The sequence below is a fragment of the Oratosquilla oratoria genome, chromosome 44, assembly GCF_046742065.1.
Source record: "Oratosquilla oratoria isolate Oo_2021 chromosome 44, ASM4674206v1, whole genome shotgun sequence".
NCBI classification, from domain to species: domain Eukaryota; kingdom Metazoa; phylum Arthropoda; class Malacostraca; order Stomatopoda; family Squillidae; genus Oratosquilla; species Oratosquilla oratoria.
In genome coordinates this window covers 30,081,435-30,097,679 of record NC_134820.1, presented here as the reverse complement: position 1 = coordinate 30,097,679, position 16,245 = coordinate 30,081,435, and the positions used below count along the sequence as shown (strand labels likewise).

Sequence of the window (16,245 nt, the reverse complement as noted above, 5' to 3'; positions counted from 1 at the left end):
CTCTCTCCCTCTCTCTCTCCCTCCCTCTCTCTCCCTCCCTCTCCCTCCCTCTCCCTCCCTCTCCCTCTCTCTCCCTCTCTCTCCCTCCCTCTTTCCCTCCCTCTCTCCCTCCCTCTCTCTCTCCCTCTCTCTCTCCCTCTCTCCCTCCCGCTCCCCCTCTCCCTCTCCCCCTCCCCCTCTCTCTCTCTCTCTCTCTCTCTCTCTCTCTCTCTCTCTCTCTCTCTCTCTCTCTCTCTCTCTCTCTCTCTCTCTCTCTCTCTCTCTCTCTCTCCCTCTCTCTCTCTCTCTCTCCCTCCCTCCCTCCCTCCCTCCCTCCCTCTCTCTCTCTCTCTCTCCTTTATTTCTTTTATCTCTTCACATAAGGAGAGCTGACACCTTGTGACCAGTCCTGCAACTATGACACAAAAACAGTCCCACACTTTTAAACAGCACTGGGCTCTAACAGCATTATGGCTCTATAACATTATAGTGTTATGAGTTTAAGACAACTGTTTTTATTACTGTTCCTTTCATTTCTTCTGTATCTCTCTTCCTACACATTAATCCCTTTTTCCCCTTTTACCTGCCTCTTATTTCATCCATCACACATCCACCCTTTAGTCCTAGTTTCTCTTCTATTCTCCATGCCTAAATTTCACCCTCACTACCAGTCTCCACCCACAGTCAGCTTTGTCTATTTTTGATCCCTGCATTTTTCTTTTTTTCTTTTTCTTTTTTCTGTTGGACCCATGCACATCCAATCTGTGTTGTTTATTTACTCATGTCACCCAGAGTAGTTTTGTAGTCATTTCCTCTATCTTATTCTTGATTTCATTTCATCATTTGTATCTTATATTTTACCTTCAAATGCCTTTCTCCTTTTATATTTAACTCTTCTCTCTCATTATGCACTATTCAGTTTAATTTCCAATCAACTTTACATTGCATTCTTTCCCTATTATCTATTTATAGCCACCACCACCACCTTCAGTATTTTTCTTTTCCCCTCCACTACCCTCTCTCTACTCCTCTCCCTCCTCCACTACCAGGTCACTCCCCCTTCTGACTGCCTTACATGCCAACCAGTCTGTTCTGTATGCCTTTCTTCTTCTTTTTTTCTTTTTTATAGTTAACAACCATTCTTCTTCATGACTTTTTCATACCCATGAATCTTGATGTAGTGGATTGAACAGTGTTGTATGTATATTTGTATGGTTTTACAAGTAAGAATAGCTTATGTAGATAATACTTTAATCCTGCACTGGTGACATGTAGTAACTTACTATTGGCAGCCTACGTAGTCTGGTGCCAAACTGTAGTTGTGGGTTGGCTCTTGATAAGATTGTGAACTACTAGGCCAGTGGTAGGTTTTTATCATGGTTTAGTGGTTTTTAGGAAATGTTTGTGATACTGAAGAACCATAAAGTACATTTCTTTAGTATTCATTTTTAAAAGTACTTACTGGTACAGTACTACCGAAATGATATTGGTGAATTGAGCTTAAAACATGCCTTTAAAAGTTAAAGATTCTTAAATGTGTTATTTTTATAAGCACGTGTTCTAGATATTTCTTTCTAGATATTTGTAGTATAGTTTTTACATGTGAGTGTTTTTCAGCATGTTAGGTGTGAGATCACTATGGAGGACCAAGAGGAACGTGTCCATGACAAGGAAGAATGGCATAAAGAGGCAACCGCGGTGATCCAGGATGTTAAAGATTGTGTCAAACACTTAGTCATCTCATCACTGCCTTCATCTAACTCTACTATTTACTTTAACCTTACTACAAAAGAAGAAGACAAGTATTGTGTAGAACTTACTGCATTGGGATTTAGGTATTGTATTTTATTGACTTTATCGTTGAATTTCGCAATAGGTCCTCCCATTGTTGATGAAGTATTGTTTTCATTGAGACTTTCTTTTCCTTATCTTTGATAATGAATAATATTTCAGAATTGTTGGGAAAGAATATGATGACAAGAGCATGCCTAATGAGGACTACTTTGAAACACCATACTCGCTCTTAGACAAGTTAAGCCCATTGTATCGCCTTAGTTTCAGCAATTCATTGTCAGAAAAATTGATGCTGCTAATTTCGGAAGACCAGAGTGCAGAGGTTTCAGAATAAAACAAGTTACGTGTTCAAATGTAGTGGTACTAAAGTGAAGACAAAAAGTGATTTAGAAACCTAGACACACGAGCACTATGTGATGAATTATGCCATTTTAGCTATGTGTAGTCTTTACAAGACATTTGTACCGAATGGAAGATAAATGTTGTAATCTCAAGTTGACTTGGACACTAATGCTAATTCCGAAAAGGATCAGCACCATCTTTATTTAGACGGAAGAAAGAAAAAGTTGTCTTTCCCACATTTGGTATCCAAGGGCTTCCTTCTGTGGTGACACGTCAGCCATAATATTGCTACCTCGTATTGCAGCAAAGTAAGTGCCATTTGTACATAACTTTAATAAGTTGGTGTCTCAGGAACTGTAGTTGAATGTTTTGTGGAAGAATATAGATTAGTCTAGAAATTTTAAGAAAATTAGTATACAAGACCTTGACTTTTCATAGGATGAACATACAGAGAGTAGGATACCAAGTCGTATCATTCTGTCTCACTTAGTCACCTTGTACAACATCATGGAAGACCATATCCATCTATTTACATACCAAGGGGTTCTTCCTTTGTACGAAGGAGATAGCCATGGGAAACACAATGGCTCAATTATTCCCCCCCGACCTACCACCACCTACCACCACACCACAGGGCAATGGATAGGTATGGGATAAATTTGGGGAGTGTGCATGCCAGGATCTGACATGCTGTAAGGTGTTGTCTTTCAGTTTGTTGATGGAGCAGTGAGTGATATGATTATGGCTATACTTGTGGAGGCTGGTGTCTGGTGATTGTGTAGGAAGAGAAGAGAGTATTTGTTTGTGGTTTAGGTATTTGTGTTGTTTTGATGTTTCTTTGCAATTGTGAGTATTCTGCCATGTGTTTGTGGAGGCTGTGGCTAGTGTTTGTGTGCCTCTCATATCAAGGTGATCTTTGACTTTGAGGACTTTCATTTCATGGTGTAAATGGTCCGTAGGTGTTGAATTTGTGCAACCTGTAATTATCTTTAAAGAATTGTTCTATATAGTCTGCAGAGTATTGGGGTGTGTCTTAATGAGGTTAGGGGGTTTTACAGGGCTTGCATAACTCAACACTGAATGTATATATTGTTTCTATACTTTAATGGTAGTTTATTGTGTCCAAATATTGTACCTGCAAGTGATTTAAGTGTGTTGAGTCTAGGTGTGCATTTTGTCTATGTTTGTGATGTATTGTTTGAATGACATGGATGTATCATATGGTATATCAAGAATCTTGGGTGAGGTTGTTGTTAACCCCTTCGATACGATGATGCCTACGTAGGCATCATGAGGAGCAAGTGGGTATGCGAGGATGCCGATGTCGGCGTCTTGATTATATTTATTGTAGTTGTACCTGCATGACCCCCATACTCTGTAAACTGGCTTCATCATATTTTCTATGGTTATCTAAATTCACGGGTGAAAGAGAACGAGCAATACAGCAGTAACTTTATTTTTTTATAATGCGAGTATTATGACGCAACATCGCACGTCTGGCAGCTAATGCTGCCCACGAGATTTTGGCCTGGAGTGAAGGGGTTAATGGTAGTTTATTGTGTCCAAGTATTGTACCTGCAAGTGATTTAAATGTGTTGAGTGTAGGTGTGCATTTTGTCTTTATGTTTGTGATGTATTGTTTGAATGACATGGATGTATCATATGGTATATAAAGAATCTTGGGTGAGGTTGTTGTTAATAAAGAGGCATGGTATGTATTTGTGTTCTACTGTCCAGTTGGTGAGAAGTGTGGCTGTGGATTTGGTTGGGGCTATTTTGATCCTGTTAGTAGTGAACCTAATGTTGAATGTATGGAGGTATGGTTGTAGTATTTCTGTGGCTCTGTACTGCATTACAAAGTATGCATGTAATTATTTTGTGTGTATAAGAAGAGATTTGTATTTAAGGTGTGTTGGGTGTGGGTATACCATGCATGCATAGATAATGTGGGGAATAGGATAGAGCCTTGAGGTAGTTTGAGGTACTCAGTTCCTAACATTTCTGGTGTGCGATTATTGGCCATTATATGACACATAGGCATTTCTTCCTGCCAAATAATTGGTGAGCTATCTTATTGTATTATTGTGCATGTCTGTGTTGTATATTTTGCTTGTGAGATTGTGTTGGGGGATGGCATCAAAAGCATTACTAATGTGTAGTGTTGTAAGAAGTGTTCTGTATGTGGGTTTATCGAAATTGATGCTGTTGTAGTATGAGGCATTTTGTATGACTTTGGAGGGTGTGCATAGAAATGTGATTGTTGGGATTTTGTAAGGTTTGAGGATTGTAATGATTTTACCATATCAGATATATGTTTGAATAACTGTAGTTTGCAATGTAGGTGAGTGCATATATGTCATGTGGTCTGAGGTGTTTTGGGTGGATGTTACTTTAATGCCAGGACCTCAAGCGGATGAGTGCTTGAGGGGACGTATGATATGTTTCATCTGGCTGTCTATGAAGGGTGTCTAATCTGGATCCGTGGGGAAGTCTTTCTTATGTTGGATGATGCTTTGGTTGTCAGAGTGAAGGATGAGATGGCTTGTCTTTGCAAAATTATATATGAGTGGCTTTGCGTATTGTCTGTTTGAGGGTAAGGTGACTGTTGTTGTGATTATTGGTGTTTGAGAATATGTTGTTACTGTTGGATAGTGTAATGCTGTTGAGTGTCTTGCACAATTTTTTGGTGTTTTTTTTATGAATGTGTTAACAAATGTTTGCTAATTCACTGTTTTTTGTTCATGTATTTTGTTGTTAATCTCAGTGTTAAGTGCTTGTATTTGGTCTGTTATGTTCTGAGGGATAGATGTGAGGTGATATGTTTAATTGTTACATTGCCTGACGAGGCCTTGAATTTGTGGTGTGAAATTTGGGTTATGTGATTTTCTGTTGCACCCTGGGATGTATTTCTTGTATGTGTGTTGTATACTTGTATTAAAGGTATGCACAACAGTGGTACTCTGCTACAAATACAAAATAAATATAAGACACCAAGTCTGGTATCCTCATATATCTACTTGCGGCTCATGACGCCCATATAGGTGTCACTGTATTTCTTATCCTCCCTCCTTCCACGAATAAGATGGAAAAATTAGAAATTGAAGTACAGTAGAGCTCCATAAAGTTTGATTTAAGGAGGGTTTACTTTATAAGGTAGCAGTCTTGGAAGGTCGAGTCAGCATGTTTGTGTAAAACGTTAGACTACTTGTTGTTATTTATACTAACATGTGGTGTTTTGCATGTACCTAACTTCTGTCATTTACAAGGTAGAAGTTATTTACATATTAACCTGTTCCCTCTCTTTCTCTCTCTCTCCCTCTCTCCCCCCCCCTCTCTTCCTCTTTCTCCCTCTCTCTTTTTCTTTTTCTTTCTTTTTCTCTTTCTCTCCCTCTATCTCTCTCTCTTTCTCTCTCTCTATCTCTCTCTCTCTCTCTCTCTCTCTCTCTCTCTTTCTCAATATGAAAATGTAATTTTTTTCAGCCTTGAGCAATACTCAAATTTGGATCACAGAATTAGCTGCCAAAAACGGTACCACAGTGCAATCAGGCCATGCGTATTTACCTATTTGTAGTGTACAGGAAAGGAGCAGTGTTCATTGGGTCCCCTCTCCTAGTCCCTAGTTTATCATATCTAACTTCAAACTCATTATCAGTTCCAACTAATCTATATCCTTGATTTCCAGTTATCATATTTAGATTTGGATTCGTGTATTGTTCCAACTTGGGTTTTATCACCTTCTAAGCTATTCCAAGTATTTTTGTGTGCGTGTGTGGGGGGGGGGGAGAGGGCTGGTTGTGTGGTTGTGTTTCTTCATTTTATTTATTTTTGTTTTATGTATTTATTCATTTTTTTTTTTTTTTTTTTTTTTTTTTTTTTTTTTTTTTTTTTTTTTTTTTTTTTTTTTTTTTTTTTTTTTTTTTATGGATTGTTGAAATTCTTTAAAGGTGTTGGTGTTTTTAAGTACATACCAAAGGCTTTTTCCCCCTTACAAGGGAGGTAGCTAAAAAAACAAAGACATAAAATCCACTCCCACTCATTCCATCCCTACCACACTCCATTCCCCTCTACCCTCTTCTCTCCCTCTTATCATTTTTAAGTACTGACAGATAAGTTTTCTAATTGTCCAATCTCCCACAGGTAAGTGAGCATAATGGGCCAGAAAGGCAGTATCCCGATTGAGGAGAACCTTCAATATCTTCATGATCAGCTTATGACTCAGGCTGGTGCAGACCATGACATAGCAACCACTGCCACATTAACCTATGATCATTTCCTAAGTTACATCACAAAGCTTAATCATATGTAAGGGATAGTTGCTCTTTTTGTAGTTTGATATTATCATGAAGTATATGATTTTTTTTTTTTTTTTTTTTTTTTTTTTTTTTTTAAGGTTATAATATTTTGAATTGTTATATTCCAGATGTAGTGAATACAAAGATAGTGAAGGACAAGTGTTAGTGTTTGCGGTAAAGAAGGGCACAGATTCCACTATCTTCTGGAAAGCGACTGTTCGCATTGCTTGCGTAAAACTCCACACAGAGAGTAATTCTGTCAGATCATATAGACTCCTGAATATTAGGCAGTTCTTACAGGTAATATTGGTAGTAACCACTAAAGTTTATCGTGAAGTAGTGTTTAGTCATGTAATTGAGATTGTAGTGAAGATATTATTTTTGTCTCTGATTTGAAACTGTTTACTGATTGCTGTTTGGCATGACAAATGTCCCTGAATCTTGAGATATTTTTTTGATACTGGTTGCCTCTGCTGAATAACACCATATCCCTATCAAAAGAATATATATATTTATATATATATATATATATATATATTTTTTTTTTTTTTTTTTCCCCAACAGAATTTTGCGTCCAAATTGGTCCATTACTTTACTTATGAATTATAATTATCGTATGTATTATAGATTATTCCCATCTGTTTTAGGTCTTTCGAAGAATTACTTATGAGTGCACAGGAGGCACTGGAGGAGATGAACAGTCGAGTCAGCACAGTAACAGACCAACACAAGGTGAATATCGGTTTGACCTGTTTTCTTGCAATATAGTGTGGGTCTGCAATTTCTTTAATTCCTTTCCATCCCTCAAAAACGACTTTTGAGATCAGATATTTGTTTCAAACATGGTTCTTGTTAAAATAGATAACATTACATACATACATATACCAAGGCTTTTTCCCCCTTACAAGGGAGGTAGCCAAAAAGGAAAAGGCATAAAATCATTCCCACCCATTCCATCCCTGAAAACACTCCACACCCCTCCACCCTCCCTCCCATCTTAGCACCTCCTAGATGACGGGTCATCCCTGCACCCTGTCCACTGCCCTGGGTCAGAAGCAGTGTCGCAAGGCACAGCACATCCACAGCAAGGCCGCTTCATTAAATCGGCGACCCCCCTCTCCGTCCCCCCATATAAAGGAGAGAACAGGGAGAAATCCCTTCGGGCTGCATCAAAATTTTGCTCACACACACTACCTCACCCACCATCCCCCCGTCCATTCCACCTCATGCATCACAACATCTTCCATATACAACCATTCTCCATTCACCCCTGTCTTCTGTCCTCTCCTGTCCTACCTCAACAGACATTCCCCTCTACCCCAAAGCCCCCTTCACCCATCCATCCATCTCATCCTAGGACGTCCCCTCATGTTCACTCCCTCCACATCTGCCTTTCATACCTCCTTTACTAGTCTTTCTTCACTCATTCTTTCCATGTGTCCAAACCATCCTAATACTCTATCATCAACCCTATCTCCCAACTCCCTTTCCACCCCTGTTCTCCTCCTCACCTCCTCATTTCTCACTCTAGCGTAGTAACCCCCATCATACTTCTCAGACACTTCATCTCAAACACATTCAAGCTCCTTCTCTCTTCCTCTCTTATGTTCCATGTTTCTGCCCCATACAGTGCTGTTGGCACAATCACTCCTTCATACAGTCTCCTCTTAGCATCCATTCCCAAATTTCTATTCCTCATTACACTTTTTAATCCACCAAGGCATTTACTCGCTTCTCTCAATCCACATTCTACCTCCACCTTTACTCCACCTTTTCCTGCCACATTTGCACCTAAGTATCTAAAACTATCCACTTCCTCCAGTTGCTCTCCCTTAATGCTCACTTCCAGATTACTGCCACTTTCACCCCTTGTACATCTCATCACCTTACTTTTACCCACATTTATCTTCAGCTTTCTTCTATCACACACCCCAAACTCTGTCACCAACTTCCTCAATCCCTCCTCCGATCCTGCCACAAGCGCAGTGTCATCCGCAAACAACAGCTGGCTCACCTCCCACTTTTCTCCATTTTCTTTAACCATCTCCAATCCCTAACCCACTACCCTTGCATTTACCTCTCGCACTACCCCATCCATGTATAAGTTGAACAGCCAGGGTGACATAACGCATCCTTGACGAAGTTCCACCTTTACCTCAAACCACTCACTCTCTCCATTTCTAATCCTGACACAAGCTCTACTACTCTCATAAAAACTCTTGACAGCTCCCAGAAGCTTTCCTCCTATCCCGTATATCTGCATAACCTCCCACAGTGCCTTTCTGTCTACCCTGTCGGAAGCCTTTTCCAGATCCATAAAGGCCCAAAAAACATCCTTCCCCTTTCCTATAGCTTTCTCACATATCTGTCTTACCACAAAAATCTGATCTACACAACCTCTACCTGTCCTAAATCCACACTGTTCCTCACCAATTACTCCCTCTGTTCCTCTCCTAATCCTCTCAATCAAGATCCTCCCATAAGCCTTCCCAACTACACTTAACAAGCTAATCCCTCTGAAACTACTACATTCACACTTGTCCCCCTTTCCCTTGTAAAGTGGAACTATAGAGGCACTCCTCCAGTCCTCTGGCACTCTACCTTCTCTCCAGCAAACATTAAATAACCTCACCAACCAGTCCACCATCACTGTACCTCCTTTTTTAAGACATTCTGCATGGCATCCATCCAGACCAGGTGCCTTACCTGCTTTCATCATCTTAACTGCTGCCCTCACTTCATCCTTTCTTATTTCTCCTCCATTTTCCTCACTCATCACGGTCATTTTCTTAACACTTCCCACTGCAACTATCTTTCTCTCCCCATCCTCCTTCACATTTAGCAACTCCCTAAAATATTCTGCCCATCTTCCCCTTACTGCCTTCTCTTCCATTATCATCTCTCCATCTGCACCTTTTACCTTTTCTTCTCTACTTGATTTGCCTCCTCTTCCTCTCTTAATTTTTTTCCAAAACATCTTTTTATTACTTTCATACTCTTACCCCATTTCACATCTGCTCTCCTCTTTGCCTCCTTTACCTTTTTCTTTACTTCTCTTTTCTTTTCTTTGTACATCTCGTATGACTCCCTCGTCCTATTTTGTAACCAATCTGTGTAAGCTCGCTTCTTCTCTTTACAACCTTCTTCATTTCCTCATCCCACCTTTCACTACCCTTCCTTCTATTTCCTCCTGTCCTTCTCATTCCACACACCATCTTTGCACACTTTGTGACTCCCTCCTTGAACCATCCCCATTCCTCCTCCACACCTACCTCTACTCTATCCTTCACTCCCTCCCACTCCTCCTTCAGCTTCTTCTTGTACTCCTTCTCCTTTTCCTCTTCATTTAAAGAGTTCACTCTAAGCGCCTCCCTACCTTTTGTCCCTTTCCTCTTTCTCTATCTGTCCTCCACTCTCAACTTACCTTCCACCAGAAAATGATCTGATATTCCCCCACCCTCTCCCCTTAGCACATGTACATCCTTAACTCTTCCTATCATAATCCTATTTACCACTACGTAGTCCATTAAAGCTCTACCACCCTTCCCTCCACCACCCTCTCCCATTTGTACTTATGCTTGACTTTCTTCCGAAACACTGTATTTGCTATCATCAACTCTCTTTCTAGACACATTTCCACCATCAACTCCCCACCACGATTTTTTCCTGGAACCCCACATTTCCCAACCACTCCAACAATTGTATCCTTTCCTACCCTAGCATTAAGGTCTCCCAGTACTATTACATTTACACTTCTCCCTAAACCCTCTATGCACTCATTTAAATCTATCCAAAAGGCCTCCCTTTCTTCTACACTCTTCTCACTGCCAGGCCCATATTAACTTACAAAAACCCACATCTCCTTTCCCAGTTTCACCTTCATCCACATTATCCTTGAGGAAACCTCCTTCCAATCCACTACACGTTTACCTATCTCTTCACTTACTAGTATAGCCACCCCTTCCCTCCCCCTACCCTCTCTTCACTCCTGATAACCTCCCACTTACACTCCCAAACTTACAATTGCCCTTCCCTTTCAGCTTAGTTTCACTCAAAGCCAACACATCCATCTTTCTTCTCACAAACATACTACCTATCTCTTCCCTTTTACTCTCATCTGTACCACATCCACGCACATTAAAAGACCCAAACCTTAGGGTGGTGGTCCGAAAACTCCCAGACCCTCTTATGCCTTTGCTTTTTCTTTTAGAAATGTGCCCTGTGGGGCTACAAGGAGAAGGATGCCTGGTCCCAATCCCCGTCTCTTTCTTCTCGCCTCTTACAAAAGAAAAAAAAATGCAGGGTAGTTACTCTTTAAATTCCCTTTTGTGGATGTGGTCTTTCTTCTTCTTCTTCTTCTTCTTCTTCTTCTTAGCCCTGTTTAATGGGTATCTATGTACATGTAGAACAATCATGGTGACATTACACGACCCTTGAACAGCCAACTAACACAAAAACTTTTGACTGCTCTCAGCAGCCCCTGCCCCATATATCTCCAGCATTTCCAACAATGCTGTCCAGGCAACCCTGTCATATGCCTTCTCCAAAAGCTCATAAAACATCTTTACCTTTTGCCAAAGACTTCTCATATCTGTTCTATCACAAAAAATTTATTTATGCACTTTTTCCCTTCCTAAACCTACACTATTCTTTCCCAGTTACTCTCTCTGTTCCCCCTAATCCTCTCAACTCCCGTATGCCATTCCAACTACAGGTAGTCGTCGACTTACGACCTATGCGACTTACGACTGATCGACTTTACGACCACGAGATAGTGCAATAATATTTAACATTTAATAGAGTAATAGAACTGCAATATTATGCCTGGCAGCGCAGAACAATTACTCCGCACGCCACAAGACGCGAGTACGATAGTTTTGGCAGGCTGCCGACACTGTCAGCATCCCAGCCAGCTAAATATTCTTTCAATTTTTTTCTTTGAAGTAAAATGTTTCCTAATTTTGCATTGCATTTTGTATTTCTATATGTTTTGCAATTAACAAAATGTAACAATAAAACTTTTTTTTTTTATGCCTAGGCTAGTTTGTTGTCGATAACAATATGTTTGGCACAGTACGTAAGCGAAAAGAATGTGTTTTGAAATAAAAAAATTCTTAATTTTGCCTTGCATTTTTTATTTTTATATGTTTTGCAATTAATAAAATGTAACAGTAAAATTTTCTTATGCCTAGTCTGTTATCGATAACAATATGTTCGGCTCAGCATTTTGTATTTTTATGTTTTGCGAATGTAACAATAAACATGGACACATGGAAAGAATGAGTGAAGAAAGACTAGTAAAAGAGGTATGGAAGGCAGATGTGGAGGGAGTGAACATGAGGGGACGTCCTAGGATGAGGTGGATGGATGGGGTGAAGGGGGCTTTGGGGACTTAGGGGAATGTCTGTTGAGGAAGGAAGGGCAGAGGACGGAAGACAGAGGTGAGTGGAGAATGTCGTAATAATACTCGCATCATAAAATATAGTCACCGCTTATATGTGTGAGTAAATTTTGACGCACCCGTGAATTTTGATAACCATAGAAAGGGGGACGGAGAGAATTAGAAAGAAGCGGCCTTGCTGTGGATGTACTGTGTCTTGCGACACTGCTTCTGACCCAGGGCGATATGGCAGGGTCGCAAGGATGACCCGTCATCCCCATGAGGTGCTCAGATGAGAGGAAGGGTGGGAGGGGTGTGGAGTGTAAAAAAAATGCTAATTTTGCCTTACAATGATTTTAGGCTACCAACAAAAAGCCTTGGTATATGTAACAGATAAGGACTTTGTTGTATGCATAGGCCTTGGCTATGTCGATAACAATATTTTCGGTACAGTACATAAACGAAATGAATGTGTTTTTTAAATAAAAAAAATCCTAATTTTGCCTTACAATGATTTTAATGTAACCAACAAAAAGTATTAGTAGGTCAAAGATGACAGGACTTTATTCAGTATGCATAGGGCTTGGCTATGTTTCCTAACGAAAATCAGATAAAACTAAAAATGTTGAAAATACTGTAAACAACGTAGTTCAAAGATGCTAAGATTTTATTTCAGTATGCTAACGTTTCCTAAAGAAAGTCTGATGGTAAAATAATATTAAAGTTAAAAAATACAGTATTAAATATCATAGGTTAAAGATGATAGGATTTTATTCAGTATGCTTATGCCTAGGCTACGTTTCCCAAAGAAAATCAGATAAAACTACAAAAAGGTTAAAAATACTGTACAACATAGTTCAAAGATGCTAAGATTATTTCAATATGCTAACTATAATATACAATATATATATACAGTAAAAAAAAATATTTAAAGGGTAATATATACTGTATGTATATAAAGACCGACTTGCGTCCAGATGACTTACGACCTGTCTGTTGGAACCGAACTCGGTCGTAAGTCGACGACTACCTGTATATTTGTATTTGTCCCCTTATCTTAATATAATGGAACTAAACAACCATATATAAGTAGAGACATTCTGACAGGTTGACATGAGTAGGAACAGGAAACGGGAGTCTTAGTCTGAGTTTATTCCTGACTAGTTTTGCAGACAACCTTTTTCCTGTGTAATTTACCGAGTTGTATTGTACGGGAAGGGGAGCTATGCTCATAGTGACCCGTTTTTGTATCTCGCAAGATCATGTTTGTTCTTAAATTCTTGTATTGTGTTTGCACACACTATTATTTTGTCCAATTTATTCCATATATCTATCACTCTGTGTGGGAAGCTGTTCTTTTTCAGGTCTCTTCTGTAGTTGTCCTTTTTGAGTTTCATTGCATGTCCTCTTGTTTTTCCTCTGTCCCATTTTAATAAGTTCTCTCTATCAAGGCATTCTTTTCCTTTCATAATTCTTTAGATGGTTAGTAGGTCCCCTTGTTCTCTTCTTTGTTCTAGGGTCGGCATGTGTGTGTGCATGCACATATATACTGTACATACCATATACCCATACATATACCTGAAGGCCTTTTCCCCTTATAAGAGGGCTGGTCAAGTTAAAACATATAACCATCCTTCACCCTTCCCACACCCATCCAAAATCTACAAGTTGTTAGTGTATGTGTGTATATCTGTATTTATCCATGTATCAGTTTTTATGTTTCTCAACTCATTATACAGGTATATGAAGAACTTGTTTTCATTTCAGTGCCCCCAACTCTTGCTGCATCAATGGTACTTGGAGGAATGGAAGACCACTCAAGTAGCAGTTGTGGTTCAAGTAACGGATCAAGAAATATGCCAGAAGGTGCTGTGGCTTCCCAAACTAACCAGGAACTAGGTGCAAGTCTCGAGGAGTGCTGCATTTGCCTGGAGAGGAAGCCTGATGTGATCTTGCCCTGCACACATGCCTATTGTCTACCCTGCATCGAGCAATGGTGGGAATACGGTCGTGACTCTCTTGAGGAATGCGCTGGTGCCTCTTTTGTCTATGCCACGTAAGCTCTTGCCCTTAGTTTTTCCCCCTGCTTATTGTGTAATTTTGCTTTCGTCGTGAACTGTAAGCATCCAACAATTGTAAGTATAGTCCACTTTTTATACAACTGGGTAGTCAAAATGTTCTGTAGGCTGAATCTGTTCATAAGTTTGTGAAGTTAATTCTTATTTTCCCAGTTAGCTTTAAAACACGCAACTGCTTTAGATGTTGAAAATTTTGTTGCTAATGTTCTGTTGTGTACTGTTTCCACCAGCATTTTAATTGTTAATAGATTTTAGAGATTTGTAAAATCTTCTCGGTAGCATGCAACTGGTACTCTAGGATCTAAATGGGGCACTTCTACAGACCAGAACCACATATCATTTTGTCTGTGATAGAGGAATTATCTACTCATAGAGAAATTATGCTACTTGATTGTACTGTAACTGTCCCTCTGTTATGCTGTCCCTCCTGCTCCTAATACTGGCCTGTACCACTTCTCTGAATATATATTTCCATTTTGGAACAAGGAGGATGGGAGGGAATAGAAGGAAGGGTAGTGAGTGGTGGGATGATGAAGTGAAGAAGGTTGTAGAAGAGAAGAATTGAGCTGTCACAGACTGGTTGCAGAGTAGGGCATGAGAAACAAATGAGAGGTACAAAGAAAAAAGAAAGCAAAACATAAGATAAAGGACACAAAAAAGAAGAGTAGCTCTAAAATGGGGTGGAGTATTACTGAATATTTTAAAAACAATAAAATGGTGTTTTGGAAGGAAGTTAAGAGAGGCAGGGGAGGCAAGTCAAGTAGAGAAGAAAAGGTAAAAGATGCAAATAGATGAACATGTAAGAGGAAGCAGTAAGGGGAAGATGGGTAGAGTATTTTAGGGAGCTGTTGGATGTGGAGGAGGATAGGGAGGGATTGATGGTAGCACTGGGAGCCACTAAGAAAACGACAGTGATGGATGACAAAAATGGATGAGAAATAAGATGAGGTGCAAGTAGTTATTAAAATGATGAGAGCAGGTAAGGCACCTGATTTAGATGGGTGTCATGCAGAATATCTTCATAAGGGAGGTACAGTAATAGTGGACTGGCTAGTGAGATTGTTTAATGTGTGTATAAGGGAGGGTAAAGTGCCAGAGGACTGGAGGAGTGTCTGTATAGTTCTGCTTTACAAAGGAAAACGGGACAAATGTGAGTGTAGTAGTTTCAGAGGAACCAGTTTGATGAGTACCCTTGGGAAGGCTTATAGGAGGGTTTTGAGAGGATTAGGAGAGGAACAGAAATTGGTGAGGAACAGTGTGAGTTTATGAAAGGTAGGTGTTGCATGGATCAAATTTTTGTAGTGAGGCAGATATGCGAGAAACCTTTAAGGAAAGGTAAGGATGTTTTTTGGGACTTTATGGATTTAGACAAGGCTTATGACAAGGTAGACAGGAAGGAACTGCGGGAGGTTTAGTAAATATATGGGATCAGGGGAAAGCTCTTAAGGGCATTCAAGTGTTTTTATGAGAGTAGTAGAGCCTGTGTTAAATTGGAAATGGAGAGATAGAGTTGTTTGAGGTAAAGGTGGGGCTGCATCAGGGATGTGTCATGTTGCCTTGGCTGTTCATGTTAATATAGATTGGATGGATCACATGAAGAATTGTCTCCCCAGTCTTCAGTGACAGTTCTTCGGTTGTATAAGTTGATAACATACATACATATACCAAGGCTTTTTCCCCCTTACAAGGGAGGTAGCCAAAAAGAAAAAGGCATAGAACCATTCCCACCCCTTCCACCCCTAAACACACTCCACACCTCTCCACCCTCCACTCTCCCTCTTATCTTAGCACCTCCTGGATGATGGGTCATCCCTGCAACTTGTCCACTGCCCTGGGTTAGAGGCAGTGTCGCAAGACACAGCACATCCACAGCAAGGCCGCTTCATTAAATTGGCAACCCCCCCCCCTCCATCCCCCCATGCAGAAAAGGAGAAGACAGGGAGAAATCCCTTCGGGCTGCGTCAAATTTTTCTCACACATACTACCTCACCCTCCATCCCCCCACCCATTCCACCTCATGCATCACAGTATCATCCATATACAACCATTCTCCATTCACCCCTGTCTTCTGTCCTCTCCCGTCCTACCTCAACAGACATTCCCCTCTTCCCCAAAGCCCCCTTCACCCCATCCATCCATCTCATCCTAGGACGTCCCCTCATGTTCACTCTCTCCACATCTGCTTTCCATACCTCTTTTACTAGTCTTTCTTCACTCATTCTTTCCATGTGTCCAAACCATCCTAATACTCTTTCATCAACCCTATCTCCCAACTCCCTTATCATCCCTGTTTTCCTCCTTACCTCCTCATTTCTCACTCTATCCAGCCTAGTAACCCCCATTATACTTCTCAGACACCTCATCTCAAACACATTCAAAC

The 16,245-nt window shown here is 40.2% G+C and overlaps 2 protein-coding genes across 5 annotated transcripts in view; both read left to right on the top strand.

The window, feature by feature from the left end:
* LOC143022140 (RING finger protein 141-like) overlaps nucleotides 1-16,245 on the top strand; it is a 33,029-nt gene that overhangs the window by 12,531 nt on the left and 4,253 nt on the right. Inside the window, exons 1-6 of one of the 4 annotated variants that reach the window (XM_076180159.1) lie at nucleotides 2,142-2,423; nucleotides 6,253-6,417; nucleotides 6,536-6,707; nucleotides 7,055-7,139; nucleotides 10,618-10,710; nucleotides 13,555-13,783. In XM_076180159.1, the coding sequence (XP_076036274.1) occupies nucleotides 6,266-6,417; nucleotides 6,536-6,707; nucleotides 7,055-7,139; nucleotides 10,618-10,710; nucleotides 13,555-13,783 (731 nt within the window). In that variant the 5' untranslated portion in view covers nucleotides 2,142-2,423; nucleotides 6,253-6,265. Of the gene's footprint in view, nucleotides 1-2,141; nucleotides 2,424-6,252; nucleotides 6,418-6,535; nucleotides 6,708-7,054; nucleotides 7,140-10,617; nucleotides 10,711-13,554; nucleotides 13,844-16,245 lie in introns of those variants that run through there. The other 3 variants (XM_076180157.1, XM_076180158.1, XM_076180160.1) reach the window with 3 other exon arrangements.
* LOC143022142 (GSK3B-interacting protein-like) lies at nucleotides 1,241-2,200 on the top strand. Its single transcript, XM_076180162.1, has 3 exons — nucleotides 1,241-1,342; nucleotides 1,597-1,814; nucleotides 1,933-2,200. The coding sequence occupies exons 2-3, from the start codon at nucleotides 1,618-1,620 to the stop codon at nucleotides 2,105-2,107; spliced, it is 372 nt and encodes a 123-aa protein (XP_076036277.1). The 5' UTR covers nucleotides 1,241-1,342; nucleotides 1,597-1,617; the 3' UTR covers nucleotides 2,108-2,200.

Coding starts and splice junctions, on each gene's coding strand:
- LOC143022142 (XM_076180162.1), top strand. CDS start 1,618: ATGGAGGACCAAGAGGAACGTGTCCATGACAAGGAAGAATGGCATAAA. Junction 1,815..1,932: donor CTTACTGCATTGGGATTTAG/GTATTGTATTTT, acceptor ATAATATTTCAG/AATTGTTGGGAAAGAATATG.